Source organism: Sebastes umbrosus, chromosome 15 (assembly GCF_015220745.1).
Source record: "Sebastes umbrosus isolate fSebUmb1 chromosome 15, fSebUmb1.pri, whole genome shotgun sequence".
Classification (NCBI taxonomy): Eukaryota; Metazoa; Chordata; class Actinopteri; order Perciformes; family Sebastidae; genus Sebastes; species Sebastes umbrosus.
This window is the reverse complement of record NC_051283.1, coordinates 22,730,309-22,746,694: the sequence shown is the minus strand read 5'-3', so window position 1 is coordinate 22,746,694 and position 16,386 is coordinate 22,730,309. Positions and strand designations below refer to the sequence as shown.

Here is a 16,386-nt window from a genome sequence, read left to right as displayed (position 1 = left end):
TAAGATTGCAATATGAGACATTTTCTATAATTAACTACACTCAGGCTTTTATGGCCAGTTTAGTTCAGTGTGGTCTGAGAAACCCCATGAAAAACTTTTAAGATTTCATGAAAAGACCAATTAAAACACAGATATCAAACAACTCCAACCTCCACTAAGTTGGAAGTATGCAACCTCGGTGAACATTGCTTCATTAAGTGTAATTTTTTCCTCTCTGTGGCTATAGTTTAAAATGCCTAATTTAAAACAATATTTAACTAGAGCACACACATTTAATTTTAATGTAAACTTTTCTTTACAAAACAGCGGCAGCTTCATAAAATTCATTTTATTTAACTAGTTACTATTTAAATACAGTACATGTACGCAAGGCCAATTTCTATTCTTTGAGTGATTACTTTGACCTCTCTAGAATAATGTTGCCTGGTAACAGCAATCTATTTTATTTGATAGGAAACTGACACTTTGGTGGATCAAACCCTTCTCTTTCTTTAGTGATTAAATATTGCCCTAAAATAGCAATCTACAAAATGCATTAACACGTTCTGTCTAGATGGTGACTAATAGTTTAGAGCAGTGGTGCAACAGTCCATGATCTAAAAGGAAAGGGGGGAAAAAAACAACACAGTTTTTCAAACTCAGATTTTTATTAGTCAGTACAAGTAAAACGAAAATGAAGACGAGTCTCTTCATCCCCTCCAAAAATGCACTTCTTCTGCGTCGGTGTTGGGAGGCAGTAAAAAATAACTCTCACACCTCTCCTCTCCTTTCGAGTGGACATGTGCCGCTCTCCTTCAAGGAACCTAACGAGACGTAAAACTATCGCCGGAGGGATCTTACGCACTGGTGGAGAAAGCATCGCTTCACAAATATATAACATTCGGAGTTGGGACAATGAAAAATAATTTCCCTAAATATGCTAAAACGAGTATTGTAGGAGGAACATAATTTCTATAACATACACTCACCCAAAGTGATTTAATTTAAATGGATGTTGTACCAAAAAGCTACTGGGAAACGGCTGATATGAAGAGAAGCAGTCAAAACTGCTCACTGAAAAACTAAAAAACAGCAGAAACATTGCACCAACTACATTCTTTAGTTACTCTCTTAGCAAAAATAACTATCGTCGGATTCAACTGCTGTGCCTAGTTAACTTATGCTTGAGCGCATGCATACACGCATACCATGCACACACTCTGACCTTTATCAAACGGACGCTCAATTTCATATTTAATGCAATGCTTCATACTGGAGCAATTAACACAAAAAGTGAATTATATATATATCCACCTCTTATTTTCTTTAATCTTCTGTCTTCACTCCTCAGCTCAGCAGCCCTCTCAGAGCCTCCGATTTCTTTCACATCTCCTGGTGTCGTATCTCCTCAACATCCTTTCTTCTTCACTTTTCTTCTGGTAGCTGCTGAATTATTTCTTCAGTATGACTTTGTCTCCTGATGCCCACCTCAGTGTCTGCACTTTTATCCACCCAGACTTTCACAGGTTTCTAATGGCAACTCTCAAAAAGCCCCGCCCCTGCCTTCATGACTTCCACAGTGATTCAAAGAGCTCAAAGCTGCATGTCCAGTCAGTACCGTGGGGGTGGAAAGGGTCTTTTCGGGGGGAACATTGGACCAGGGTGTCCGCCTCCTCTTGGACCTGGACGTTTGCCTCTTAACCCTGGATCAGGGCCTTGGAACCGAGGAAATGGTGCACGTGGGGGCCCTCTGGGGTGCGGGTGCTGTGCTGGGTGGGGAGGCCGATGTGGAGGTCGTGGACCAGGATGACGCATTTCAAAATGAGGTTGTGGTGGTGGTGGTCTCCGTGGAGTGTAGTGCTGAGGAGGGGGGCTGTGCCGCCGGTAGTCATGGGCGTAGTAAGGGTCCTCTGAGGGTGACTGAGGGGGAGTGAGGCGCCCCTGAACTCTGGGGTAGTGCTGCGAAGGGCTGTCTTGCCTGTAATATTGATCGTCTGGGTGGTGGTAAGAGTCGTCTTGAAAGAAACGGGCATCCCGATGATGGACCTCGTCCTGGTAATGCATTCGGTCATCTGGGTGAGGGTGGAAATCCTCGGGGTGAGGAGGGCGAGGTCGGTCATGATCGTACGACGAATCGTCAGGATGAAACATGGATTTGTGTTGATGGTCGTGGACCACCATCCCACTCATGACACTGTCGACTCTGGGCCCGATCGCCTCACCCGTGCCTGCGCTAGGCTGCTGCCCCGGTGGCATCATCATACTGCTGCTCGCGGGAGGAGGGGCGTCAAAGACGTGAGGAGGGACGTCAAAGACGCGAGGAGGGGCGTCAAAGACACGAGGAGGGGGAGGGAACTTTGGGACAGGAGGGAGGGTGCCTCTGAGGAAACCAGGGGACATGGTTGCGCCGTGCTGGGAGACTTGAGGTTCCTGGAATTTCTCCGTTTGGTATGGATAAAGTCCTGACGTCTTGTTTTCTCCAGCCCCTCCGGGCGCTGTCACATTGTAGCCTCTGGGTTGCTGAGGGATCCCCTCTGGGTACGTGTCACCATACCAACCCCTCTCACTCACCCCATGAAAGTTTTCAATAGTCTGTGTGCTACTGGCGCTGCCTGGGGCTCTTTCTCCAGGCACTGGCCCTCCTGTTTGTGCAGAAATCTGCTGGTAATGTGCAACAGGTGCAGTAATGGCGTGCTCTGGCATCTTGTGTTGGCCGTATGGGTACGGCTGGTAGACCTGCCCATTCTGAGCCGCACCCGGCTGCAGGTGATGTTGGGGATTGTTGCGGTTCTGCTGACTGTTGTCCTGGTACGCAACAGGAGACGTTTTCACAGTTTCTCCAATCGACGACTGATTTGTGTTGGAAGTGAACGGGACCACCACGTGTTTGTCCATGATCTCATCTTGAGTTGGGGTGCCTCCGCCCTCATCCCGCACTGGGGTCCCACCCTGGGTGTCTGTCCCAGTTACTGGGCTGAGGTTATCACCTCCCGGTGCTGGGTTCGTAGGAAGACTCATGCCGAATGCATTGAAAGCAGGGTTCCCCTGCAAAAAGTTGTGGATTTTAGACTCTAAACTCGCAGAAGACGGGGATGGTTTTGTCTCTGTTATCAAATCCATGTCTCTATGGAGAGCCTGGACCAGGGCGGAGGCTGGATTGGAAATCTGGGGTGGGGCTTTGGAGCTTGTACTGTGCCTTATAGTGGAGCTGTGTGAAGAAGGCATGGGTGCAACAGAAGAGAGAGACGTGCTCTGAGAGGGTGCTGCTGATGTGGATGTGGATGAGGGAGGAATCTTGCCTGTACTGGAGGAGTCTGAGGAGACATTTGCAGCTGGGCTGCTCAGACGAGTAGTGATGCCTAAGTGACGAAATGGAGAATACAGAAATGTACTTTAAGCAAACTTGCCACTTTTACTGTATGATATAAAATAAAGTTTTTGTTTTCCAACTAAATGAAGGACTCCTTATTCTCACCCTCACGGCTGCCTTGGCCCTTGACTTTGGAGAGAGCGCCGAGGAGGTCTGTGCGACTCACGTCCACCTTGGACAGAAGGTTTACTAGTGAACTGGCATCATGAGAGGCCAAAGAGGCAGCAGGTGTAGTCCTCAATGAGAAGCCAGCAGGGGCAGCAGCTGCAGGAGGGCTCTCCACTAATGGTCCTTTAAGACAGAGAGGGACACTCACTTTAACTGTAAATCACCATAACTGATCATTGAGATGTTAAGTGTTTTGACAGCGAAAGCACTTGAAGAGAAATTAGAACTGTTACAGGATGATGCTGGGACTTAAACCACATTTATAATCAAGAAAAAATATATATTTTATGTGGGATAATAAAGATAAATTTGAATTCTGACTTCAGTTCTATGTTGCAGAGATATTAGGGTTCCCACCACATATCACATTTGCTAAGTTTAACAGACATCAAGAGACACCATTCAATCATCAGTGCTAAGATTTTCTTTTTTCTTGGTATGTGACTGATTTTTACAACTTATTCTCTTTTGAAAATGAGTGGTTTTATTACAGTTTTATTATGATGTTTGAATTGCCACCAGCCCTCACCTGTGTTCTTCATGACTGAGTTCAAACTGCTGAGGATGGAGCCAATTTTTGCCAGGTCAACACTTTCCACTGCTGCTGCAGGAGCCTTTACAGGAGCCGTTACAGGGGCCGCTAAAGGAGCCTTCACAGGGGCCGCTAAAGGAGCCTTTACAGGGGCTGCTACAGGAGCCGCTACAGGAGCTGCTACAGGAGCCGCTACAGGGGCCACTACAGGAGCCTTTACAGGACCCGCAACAGGAGCCTTTACAAGGGACGCAACAGGAGCCTTTACAGGGGACGCAACAGTAGCCTTTACAGGGGCCGCAACAGGAGCCTTTACTGGGGCGGCTACAGGAGCCTTTACTGGGGCGGCTACAGGAGCCTTTACAGGAGTCTTTACAGGGGCCACTAAAGAAGCCTTTAGCCGGAATGCTATAGGAGCCTTTACAGGAGCCGCTACAGGAGCCTTTACCGGGAATGCTATAGGAGCCTTTACAGGAGCCACTATAGGAGCCTTTACCGGGAAAGCTATAGAAGCCTTTACAGGAGCCACTATAGGAGCCTTTGCAGGGGCCTTTACAGGAGCCACTGCTGTAGCCGCTACAAAAGCCGCAACAGGAGCCTTTACAGGGGGCGTGACCCGTGCAACAGGCTGCCGTGTTGCCACTGATGGCTCCATTTTTGACGTGGATACCTTTGGGTAGGTGTGTCTTTCAATCTGCTCCTCAACTGAAAAGAAAAACACAACAGTGAGTGAGTGAGTGATAGATATGCACTCTATGTAATGAAACAAGACGACTAGTTATTTGCTATTAGGCAACACAATTCATTTTATCATTGTTTTGCTACAAGCGCAGATAATTTATGGGACCAGAGGAGTCACTGCTAATAAATTAATGGAAAGGAATATGCTGCCAAAAACACTGAAACATAGTCCAGCTTTTTGTGGAAAAACAAAACTGAAACACACAGGTCATCAATCTAAAAAATGAAGATAGAAAAAAAGTTTGGTTATCATTAATCATTTTTCTCTATAAAATGTCAGAAAATAGTGAAAGTCTAGTTTTATTGAAAGAGCATTGAAAGCAAAATAAAATGTGAACTCAAACATAAGAAACAGTATAACTATAAAAATAATCTCTGCACATGGCTAATAAACTAATTTAAGTCCATGTACACATACTGGTAAAAGGTAATATTCAACCCATCAGAGTTGAGTGTGGTAGTTAACACAGATCATATAAGGTAAGCTGCAGGTGTTGTAGCCAATAAAACATTTACCTGGGCATAAAAAAATAAAAAGGCAGATCCATGGCTGCCTGACTGCAGTTATAAAAATGTATCTAATTTTAATTAGACGGCTCTACGGGTGGAGAAAAGTGTTCCAGCCAAATTGGCTGGAGCACAAATTGGAAGAAATACTTGGATCGTCTTTGTTGACATATGAAGGCTGTGACGGGAGTTTTGAGTGATTTTCTGCATGATTCATTTTTCTATTTTTGGTGGTGCTTCTCATTTTCATTATTTCAACACATTTTCTGCATAACGCTGCCAGAGACATTCTGCATTTATAAATGTTGTATTTAAAAAGCCCTCACTGTGCAGTCAGTCATTAAATGGACAGTTCACCCCAAAATAAAAAATACATACACAACAGCCAAGAGAAAAATGAAGCCAACAACTGCAGTTCCTCAAATGGCCACTTGAGGCTGGCCCCAAAAGGGAGTCAATCTCCATAGACCCACATGTTCAAATGACTGACTTTACAGCAGAAATAAACATTAAAAATGGATTTGGTCTCTATAGCTAATTTCCCCGTTCATGACAACTGTTCGGGGGGTTAACTTTTATAGAACTCACCCGTTTAAATTATATTAAGACTTAATGTTATGCATAATTGAGGGCGTGGTTGCTTTGATTGACAGGTGGGTGTCGTACCAGGTCGCTGGCAGCTAGCTGTCTCCTCTGTTGCATCATCCGGGCCTGCCTCAGTCCCATTTTTGGATTAGTATGGAGTTAGACTGTGTCGTCGCTGCCAAGATGGCAATGGCACCCACTAAGAGCTTCACAACGGCTCTTCAGAAACCTATGGGTGATGTCACGGAGACTACGTCCATATTTTATAGATTTGTCTATGACACCCTCTACTCATGGACGAGAGGCTTGTGACAGTGCGAGATGTCAACATTAATCACGTCGTCCACGGCTGAGATGTAACATTCAGTGGTGCTAGGTGAGCTAGCAGTATCAGTTAGTTATAAACTATAAACACATGTCTCTCATCCATGAATAGATGCACGCTTCCTTCTGCACAGTGATACGATTGACGGATGCAGTTCGGTAAAAAAATAAACAGTTCCGACATGAAAATGCTCACAACAAGGTCTGTGGATTATCTTTAATAACCTGGTCATGATTTCTGCAAAGTTACATTGCTGTTGAGTTTTTCAAATATATTTTTTGCCGCTTTGAGCACCACAAGCCGAGTGCCATCTAGTTCCATTGTGTTGTAGAAAAGGCAGACATCTCTACGGCCAATATCTCCAACACTCGGCAACTCACACCAAAACAATCTAGATTGATAAATAACACTACAGCTAAGAGGTAAAATATGTATTTTTTTATTTTGGGGTGAACTGTCCCTTTAAGTCCCTAATCACCAGCCCACTCTTTACCTATAATGCCACTGCTGTCCATTTCTTCCTCGGAGAGATCCATGTCTTCCACTTCACGGTTGTCGCTCTGCCCGAGAGTCTCCGCGTGTTTGGGGGATCCACCCGGTGAGGACAGCGGGCTCGGGGCCGGTGGCTCTGCCTCATCATCCATAGCGCAGCCGTCAATGTCTGGATCGGGGCCGGCTAAATCCAGACCATGAAAAGGGGACTCTGAGCCAGTTGGAGACGGTGCGTCTGCAGAGGGTGAGGGGATGGGCGAGTCGTCCATGTCTGGCAAGTTGGTCTTCAGGGAGTCCAGTTTACGCTTCAGGTGGGACACCCGGTTGGCAAACGTCTGGTAGGCCTTGAGAGGAGAGGTCATGGAGTGTCAGTAAATGAGAAGTAAAACAAAAACAAAACATCGTCTACCAACAGCTTTTATAGCCAGCTTACAATTCAACTCACAAACCTGAAGTACTACTTAGTATTTTTTTCATATTAAGTCAGCACATCTGGAAATTTTATTTTTTTCTGTATATTTCATGCACTGGACTTTCCTGTCATTTCACAGTTAAGTTTAATCGATTGTATTTATTTTGTTTTTGCATCTTCAGCCCTGTTTCCACCAAGAAGTTCCTGGTAATTTTAGTCACAGGAACTACTTTTCAAGGAACTAAAGGTTCCTTCAGCCCACTGTTGTCTGCGTTTCTACCGTGGTCTAAAGACCTGCGAAGATGAGGCTAATTAGTCCGCTGACGTATGACAAAGCAACATGACATGGGACGAGGGCTGCTGGTGGTCATAGGGGTAAACACACTCTGCAGCCTGCAGTTCAGTGTGTCCACCCGTTTCATCTAAAAAACACGCTGGAAAAAAATAACTGTTAGGTTTTGTCTTACTGCGATGACATTTACTGTTGCAAAGTATTTACTGATGCACGTTGGATGTAATGAATGAAATGCAGACATGGAAAATGAAACTGAGAGCGTCCGCCTCCAAAGTAAATCATCTGTTGCGTGTTTGATGGTTATTCATTTGCTTTACAACGAAACCGCCGTGAAGCAATCAAAGAAGACGTTTTTTTTTTCTCTCATTCACAGCACCGCCGCGCTGTCTCTCTTCTACCGATCGCCTTCTCAGCTCACTCGAGCGATCTCCCTCTTTTTTTCTCTGTCTTTATTTAAATGAGTCGGGAAGCCAATACCAAAGTATAACTTTACTTTCAATGTTTTCAAACAAAGAAAAATATTCTCCTCTCATCCTAAAATGGTCCTAAATTGATAATAGAGTACCTCCTTGTTTATGTATGAAGCAGTACACAAGTTGAAGTCGTTGAAGCATCGGCGCAGTGTGTGTGTTTTAAGAATCAGCAACGGTCATCCCTGTAAACTCCAATTCGAAGGTTCGGGTATTTTCAGGAAGTATTACTGCCGCGGTGGAAACAGGGCTTTCCTTTTATGCTAACAGCTTTTATGCATGAACATGTGTGCTTTCCATCTCATCTTAAATTAAATGTATGCCCATACTGCCATAAAACTGAAGGAATTATTTTGGACACACAGGTCAACACACTGTTGTTGCATTGTAAACAAACTTGTAGTTTTAAATGTGCAGTGAGGGTTGTGAGGATTCGATCCTGTAACCAATCCAACAAATATCTGACTAGAAATATACTCACATTAGCAACAATCTTGACCTCCTTGTACTGCATCTCGTAGAAGATATCTGCGTTGCTGAGGGCCTCCATGAGAGGAGGCCCGGTTTTCATTTGTTTGTCAAAGAACTTGACAAACTCCTGTAGTTGAGCGCTTCCTTCTTCAAAGTCCTTGGAGAATTTCTTTCCTCCGGCCTTATCTGTAAGAATCGAACATGCAAGGATGATTTTTGAGGCAATGTAAGAAAGAGGAAAAAAAAAACAATGCTGATATTGAAATCGAGACCCATCTGTGTGTTGCAGTAGAACAGACGGTACAACGGTAGAAGATAACTTAAGCGGGCACCTTTGAGTCTCTTGAGGGCATCAGAACTGCAGATGTCAACCCTCATAGCTGCCAGCTGTTTTTCTCTCAGGTCCAACTCCTCCAGAGATTTCTTGTACTTGGACAGTTCGTCGAATAGTGCCTGGGGCTAAAGCAGAGGGAGCAGTCAGCCACAACGTAAGAGTAAAGGAGAAAAAGAGAACAACTAGGAGCATAACTACTTCTCTTAGCTTAAAGGCCTTTACACACTGGGGGCTTGAAGATGAAAAATGAGAAGAGCCTCCTGTGTGTGTCCTCTTGATATTACTTGTTGGCCGACCTTCGGCTTGGTGTGTCAGGGCCTTAATTCACACGTCAATATATTTTTCTGAACTGTCGTTTTTGTAACGAGTACTTTCATACAGAACACAAATATGCCGTAATTTGTTTTGCGGAGCGAGGTCGATTTTTCTGAGCTTAGTCCGATCCAAGAAGACAAACTTTATTAGTCCTTTCAACCTTGACAAAGACAGCGAATACCAGATCCACTCCTTCTGCTCTTACCCATCACAATAAAAGCCCTAGACACTGCGTAATTGTTTACCAGAGGCAAATTCACTCAGAGCATTTCGCTAAAAGGAAACTAAAATATCTCACAGTAGTTTAGGATGTACAACAATTTAGCTCAGACAGAGTGCCAGACGCTGCTCTGGGTCAATAGGATCCCAGTAGTTGGTCCTCTGCCTGCGCGAATCTATTCCATCCTTTTATTGAAACGTGTTGCAACTGTCGCCGGTATGAATAGTTTTGATGCAAAAGATTTGCAGGCGAGTATTCCGCATTTTCGTGTGTTTATTCATCACGCCCCCGGTGTGTAAAGACCTTAATTTGTAAACTAACAATGTTGCAGTTTAGTTCAGTTTATAACTTAAATGTCTTTCTTACCACAAACTCAGCAACAATCTTGGACGTTAGATCTGCTTTAGATTCGACTGGAGCTTTAAAAAAAAAAAAAAAAAGAATACAAATTAGAGATCACATGAAACAGCAAAATAATGAGCATCCTCACAAAGGTGTGCAACATTCAGTATTTGGATAGCAAAATACGATAAATAAAATGTCCGAAATGTTAAAAAACAGGGTTGCATATAATAAATATATAGTAGCAATTAGAACAACAATAATGTGACTAATAAAACTACAGTGGATGCAAAGTCTGTGTATTAAATTTGTTTCAAGAAGTTATTAAAATTCAAAACTTTGCAAGATTGGTGTGGTGATGAGGTATTAATAAAAATGTCAAAAGAAAGTGAGAAAAAAAAAAACACTTACTTTTTTGCTCCACGGGTGTCTCTGGAGGGGACTCCTCTTTGACTAAGCTACTCCTAAGATCAGTAATGAGTGTCCCTGAATACACACCCCTCTCCTCCCAGATAGTCAGTATCCTCTCCACCGATTTAATTACCTTGGAGTCACCTTCATTGCTGGAGAAAGGAGAAGGAATGACAGAATAAGAACGAGGGAGCGCAGGGATTTATGTTTTGTTATTGTAATGACATTAATGTGTGAGGTGTTTCTTTGAATGAATAAAACAAAAAAAACAAGGACAAAGGAGACAGAAAGTGAGAAACAAAACCAAAAGACAAAGGATGAAGTTGAAAGGAAGGAGAGGAAGAATAGGGAAAATACACAAACATTATCATATCAGGAGGACTGTCTGGCATAACTAATAATAATAATAATAAGGACAGTTATCTTTGATAGACCTGAGCCCTACATAACACCACAGCTGTACAAACTACTTACTTGACCAGCAAGAAGGCATCGGGGAGCATCTCGGCGAACGCCGTACGGTAAACTATGGCATTTTTCCTTTTACAGTTCTGAATGACATCGTTGGCGACGTAGAAAAGGTTGAGCCTATGTGAGGTATCAGCTGTTAGAGGAAAGAGACACAATAGTATTAGTTTGACTGCTGAGGGGGGAGCTGAGTCCAAATAACCTGAAAAGAGGCCAATGTCTTTCAACAGTTGACCAATATTTGTGTATATGAGCAGTGCTGCAATACATTGACTATTTTTATGATTAACCGACTAATCACCTACTCTGTAAAATGTCAAAATTACAAGCATCCATCACTTATGACCATAACCTAAATCAATTACAAATTCCCAGCAGCCAAACAAAAAAAACATATTAATTTTGTAACAACTTTAAATGAGAGAAGAAAACAAATCTTAATATTTGTTAAACTGTAAATCTAAAATTTGTTTTGGTATTGTTTTTACTTAATAAATGAAGATAACAATGAATTAATCACTCTGACAGATTATTAAAATTGTGAATTAACTGTCAAAAGTGATCAAAAGGTAAAAAAAAGAGAAAGTCATGTAAGAGAGCATGTAGTTCAACGGCTATATGATTTCAGAGATACACATTACACTCATCACGTTCCTTGTTGCCATTTATGTTTTTGTGATGACAACAGAGAGATTTCCAGAGAGGGAGTGAAATACCAGCCTACTTAGTTTTCACACACGGGACTGAGTATTATTTGTCAGTTTTTTTATACTGGTGCCAACATGTAACCCAAGCACTGGTTCAGACACCAAATTGATCAAATCTTTTATTTATACTGACTGACTGACTGACTACACCTTTTCCCACAAAACCATTTCTATAATTTACAAAAAGAATCAAACTTCTCAATAACATAATGCAATTATCTCATCAAAGAATATGTGAGCAAAACTAAGATTCGGATCAAGCATTATGTTGCCAACTTACTACAATTTTAGAAACTGTGCTACGAATTTCATCATTGCTTTAAAAGTACTAAGGTACATCCAGCCATACAAATGCTAAATAACTCCATTAATAGATACAATTTAGGCAATTTGTGCACTGCAATGCAAGACATTTGGAACCAAAAAGATAAAAATGAATACAAATACATTTGTATCAAGGTGCAAAGCATTTTAAACATTAACTGTGACCAAAGGGTGAAACATCACATGTTCAAAAACAAACGGTTTCAAACTCACAGCCAATACATTTACACAATGAGACAAATCCTTCAAAACAAACTTCCTATTTACTTACTTAAATCCTCCAGGTGATAGAAAAAACAAAAGTTTCTTACTCAAAGCACAACTTTTACAACTCGTTGAATACAAAACAAGACAAACACAACACTGTTGTAAACCATAAAACATCTATTAGGTCATTGTATTCAATTGTTCAACAAAACACACACACACCTTATTTCAGACTGTTCTCAGTCAAACTACATTTGAGCTGACTAAGGATGCACCTCTCTGGTATTTCAGTCCCAATACCGACAGCACACCTGGACTTTGGGTATCGGCCGATACCGAGTACCAATCCGATACCAGTGTTTAAGCAATAAGATGCCTCACTGTGTGGAAGGGACTTAGATCATTCTTTTATATGTAAGGCAACCTCAGACTTGACTTGCTTTCCTAACTTTGTAAGACAAATATAACAAATAAATACATAGATATAAATTAATTTAATTGTTTTTTATTATTAAAATAAAACATTTTACACCAGTAACTTACAGGAATTGCAATTCAAATGTAAACCTTTTTAATGTATCAACAAATTGGTCAAAACTTAAACAGGAATTAAAATTGCCGTATATATATAGTATATAAACATAAAATTGAATTGAATAGATCGGCCGCATTGTCATCGATACCTGATCCAGCTATTTGAGTCAGCATCAGCCCATAATCCAATCCGGTATCAGTGCATCCCTAGAGCTAACTGAAACTTAATTTACAGCACACTACTTTAAACACAACTGAGAGAAAAAGAGACATAATGAGGCAAGGTCACCTCTCTTTTTACAAACTTGTGGGTATAAAAATCAAAGTGTATCAGCCAACCTTGGCATAGAAGTCCATAATAACATTCCTTATCTCCAGCCATGGAGGATGTGAAAAACACAGAAATTAATTTGGAACAGCAACACATAAGAAAACTCAAAATTCAGTCAACATACAAAAGAAAGTTTCCTGTGTAAATCACAGTAAATGCAAGTGGATCAAGCACCCGTTTATTTAATTCATTTTAAACCAACGCCTGTTGGAAACTGGACAAACCTCTATTATTCAAAAACAAGGGGCTCTTCAGGGTAGCATAATGGCATCCGCAATAACCCTTTCTAAATAAAACTGAATGTAATTGTCCGTTAAGTGTATTCTGACTGCTATTGCAAGCAGTTATGAATTAAATTAAAAACAATAAAACAGATAACTACAGGAAGAACCATGAGCTGACAGTCTTTTCCCTGTTGATTCATCTATATAACCCTTCTATCAAATGGCATATAGGAAATCAAGAAGCAGCCCAGAATATTGTTAAAGCTAAAAGATTATTGAACTCTATTAAATTATTCCTGTGGTTATATTGTGTACTCTATGGGTGCAAATAACAATTATGTTCATTATTGATTTATGTGTGAATTTAGTTTTTTTAATTGTTTAGTGTAAAAACATCAAGAAAAAAAAGTGAAAAATGGCTATCACAATTTCCTACAGACAAAGTTGACATTTTAAACGTGTTTTGTCCGACCAACCCAAAGATATTTGTTTAGGCTATAATGATATAAAAGAGAGAAAAGCAGCATTGCCTCATATTTTGAGCCGCAAGAAACAACAAATGTTCAGCATTTTCAGCTCTACGCAGTTGGTTGTCATGTTCAATTCATTTAATAATTCAAAATATATATCTTTGTTAATTTAAAAAACTTTTAACCATCTCAGTTTTGACTTTGTCTACGTGTGTTCTGAAAAACTTTCGGACAATTCTGTAACAACTCCAGCAATAAACACCATTGGTGATGGACTTTAAACACATACACAAATCACATATCAGTCAGAGCTTGTAGCAAAGGCTCAAGTAATAATCTTTTTTGAGTGATGAAACATACTCAACTGAATCAACAGCTATGTAACCAAGGCCAACAAGAAGACAGCGTCTCAGAAGACAACAGTAAAATGCAACCGTGGACTGAAAAGCCCAACCTGTTGCTTGGAAAGACCAATGACAAACTTTATGATCAGTCTTTGAGATTGCTTCTTGCTCTTTGTTCACATTAAGAAGCACACAAATCTAAAGTTACACAAAGCCAAACCAACAAACAGAGAGAGCTCATGTTAACGTCACACAAAGTACAAAGCTGGGAAAAGCTGCTGTATATTTGTATCCTGCTATGAAACAACATGTGGGATTCGACTATAATGTATGTAGAAAAAAAACAGGATTTGGTAGGTATTCTGTAACTGGAAACTTTTGGCTGCAAACCGCTTCCTTTACATTCTGAAAATATTAAAAAGCAATTTTCTACTTTACATCCCAGACAAACTGTTATTTTTATGCATCTGTAATAGAAACTAAAACTCATTTTCATGCTTCAGTCTTGGTGTTTGAGTGAATTAGTGAATATCAAGTGTATTTAATGGCTTCTCTTTACATTTTTCCAACATCCATCACTGCCTCTGCTACCGTCCCGTAAATCAAGGAAAACATCAAAGTAGGTTATTTTTTATTATCAGCTGGTGTATTAGTTATCTTTATGGCCAACAAGTTCATCACTATGAAATACCAAAAGATAATAACAGATGCTATCATAAGTTACCAGAGAGCAAACTGAAGATGGTCACAAAATGTTTTGTTTTTGAGATAAATATTAAAACATATATATGTCATGGTTCAGCCGTATCAAGCGTGAATTCATCGTCAGCAAAACGGTTTAAAAAATGAGATTATTTCAACCACTTGACAGCCATTCTCAAGAGTCAGCTCAGAAAAATACAACACTGAATAGCTCCATGGCTGGATTACACTGTTTTGGGACCCTGGGAACAAAATATAGCTGTTGGGCCCCTGTTGCTTCCAAGTTTCCACCAGTGCACACATCACATGATAGATAGCAACTTTGATATATTTTGCACAAAGACCCACAAACCAAGTAGTATACTGATATACCAAGTGTTTTTTCAGTGTGTCAGTGAGTTTTAAGTTATTTGCTGAGACAGCATATTACACAACAAAATGATATACATGGTTTTAAAAAAACACTAAAAGAGCATTACTTAACAAGAAACTTTAGTAATTGATACGTTTTCTTGGGTGTGTAAGGGCATTATGGGCAGACCATGTTAAATGATGATATTTATCTGTTAGATCATGATAGATTCAGTCGGAGCCGCTCTATTTTCTTTGTGTTGTTTGTTATTTAAACTGTGTCAGTTGTTATTGCTTTATTTACAGTTGACGTGTATTACGATGTGTTATGTTAGTGTATGATGAGTAGTGTGAATGTGTATTTTTATATTGTCACCATGTAAACTATGTGGACCCCAGAAAGAATCTAAATAAACAAACAAATAAACAATTTAGGGAAAATTGGAGCACAATATAAACTAAAATGATAATGGTGTTGAATTAGATTTAGACACAGGGCCCCTCTACAAGATAATGTAATGATGTAGCTAGGTCCTAATTGATACTGTACTTTAGTGGTGCAAATAAGGTACAACTTTGCAATAAATTAAAATTGCCAAAAAAGCAACAGACACCCGGCATGCATCTGGATCGGTTTGCAGTGTCAACTTTTCTGCCATCATCAGTATCAGGCGCTGGATGCTTTCAGAGGAGCACACAGCTTAAACTCCACAGTTTAACTTAAAGGCAGGATTTGTTCCAAAATAGGAGGAATATATCGGTTAGTAGGATATAAAACAGCAAGAAAAACATCATCTCATAGCGACTTTAAACACTGGGAGGACTGTGATAGTGTCCCACAAAGCAAAGCAGCCAACTGTCAGTTAAACTTGTCAGTAAAGCTACTCACATTTCCTCAAACACTTCATCCAGTGTCGCACAATCGAGCTGTGGTACTTCTTGTTATCGATGCACCACGTTGCCAGTCCTTGAATTGAGTCCATCGTGTTGGAAACACCTTGAAACCTCCTCTCTAAAGTGGACTCCAGAGAGCCTCCTGCTCCAGCTGCCATCTCCAAAACACCCAACTGAAGTTAGCCGCTTAGCTTAGCTTAGCATGCTAACATAACGTAGCACAGACTCTCATTACCTTTTATAGCTGCTATTGAAATGTTACAAAAAGCTTTAAATGTTCGGTATGCTGTTCACAACCACTTTTCTGCGTCTAGAAGTTATCCACCGCGAGCTAAACGTTTATATAAGCTGACATTTAAAGGATAAAACTTGGTATCCTAGCGACATCCTGTGGAGGACTGTTTACTCGTGCTGGTGGGGAGGCGTGACGTCACTTCCGCAAACACGACATGATTATGGCGCCACCAAGTGAGTGCAAGCGAAGCTGATATCTGCTAGCGCCACCTGCTGCGTGTTAGTGGTAGTGAAGGGAAAATACATATTGTGGGCCTATACCAGGGGTCTGCATAGTCATAATATTAAGAGAATAAAGTCATAATATTACAAGAATAAGGTCATAATGGTATGAGAATAAAGTCATAAGTTTACGAGAAAAAAATGTCGGAATATTATGATAATAAAGTCAATATTACGAGAATAAAGTCATAATATTAAGAGAATAAAGTCATAATATTACAAGAATAAGGTCATAATGGTATGAGAATAAAGTCATAAGTTTACGAGAAAAAAAATGTCGGAATATTATGATAATAAAGTCAATATTACGAGAATAAAGTCATAATATTAAGAGAATAAAGTCAT

The 16,386-nt window shown here is 40.6% G+C and overlaps 1 protein-coding gene across 3 annotated transcripts; it reads right to left on the bottom strand.

Moving 5' to 3' along the window:
* Positions 1-626: 626 nt before the first annotated feature.
* rprd2a (regulation of nuclear pre-mRNA domain containing 2a) lies at positions 627-15,965 on the bottom strand. 3 transcript variants are annotated; one of them, XM_037794347.1, is made up of 11 exons: positions 15,521-15,965; positions 10,444-10,573; positions 9,970-10,121; positions 9,583-9,635; positions 8,680-8,806; positions 8,358-8,533; positions 6,701-7,043; positions 4,275-4,754; positions 4,047-4,238; positions 3,455-3,640; positions 627-3,338 (listed from the first exon to the last, which is right to left on the bottom strand). In XM_037794347.1, exons 1-11 carry the CDS (start codon positions 15,681-15,683, stop codon positions 1,591-1,593), a joined length of 3,750 nt encoding a protein of 1,249 aa, XP_037650275.1. In that variant the 5' UTR covers positions 15,684-15,965; the 3' UTR covers positions 627-1,590. The 3 variants fall into 3 exon arrangements, with proteins under 3 accessions (XP_037650275.1, XP_037650276.1, XP_037650274.1); XM_037794348.1 differs by having other exon boundaries at positions 4,047-4,242; positions 4,303-4,754; positions 15,521-15,964; XM_037794346.1 differs by having other exon boundaries at positions 629-3,338; positions 4,047-4,754.
* Positions 15,966-16,386: the final 421 nt, after the last annotated feature.

Excerpts from the sequence above, each read along its gene's own strand:
- rprd2a (XM_037794346.1), bottom strand. The coding sequence starts at position 15,683 with ATGGCAGCTGGAGCAGGAGGCTCTCTGGAGTCCACTTTAGAGAGGAGG. Across the intron at positions 10,122-10,443 it reads GATGCCTTCTTGCTGGTCAA|CAATGAAGGTGACTCCAAGG; the intron begins GTAAGTAGTTTG and ends TCCTTTCTCCAG. Across the intron at positions 7,044-8,357 it reads AGGTCAAGATTGTTGCTAAT|GCCTACCAGACGTTTGCCAA; the intron begins GTGAGTATATTT and ends TCTCCTCTCAAG.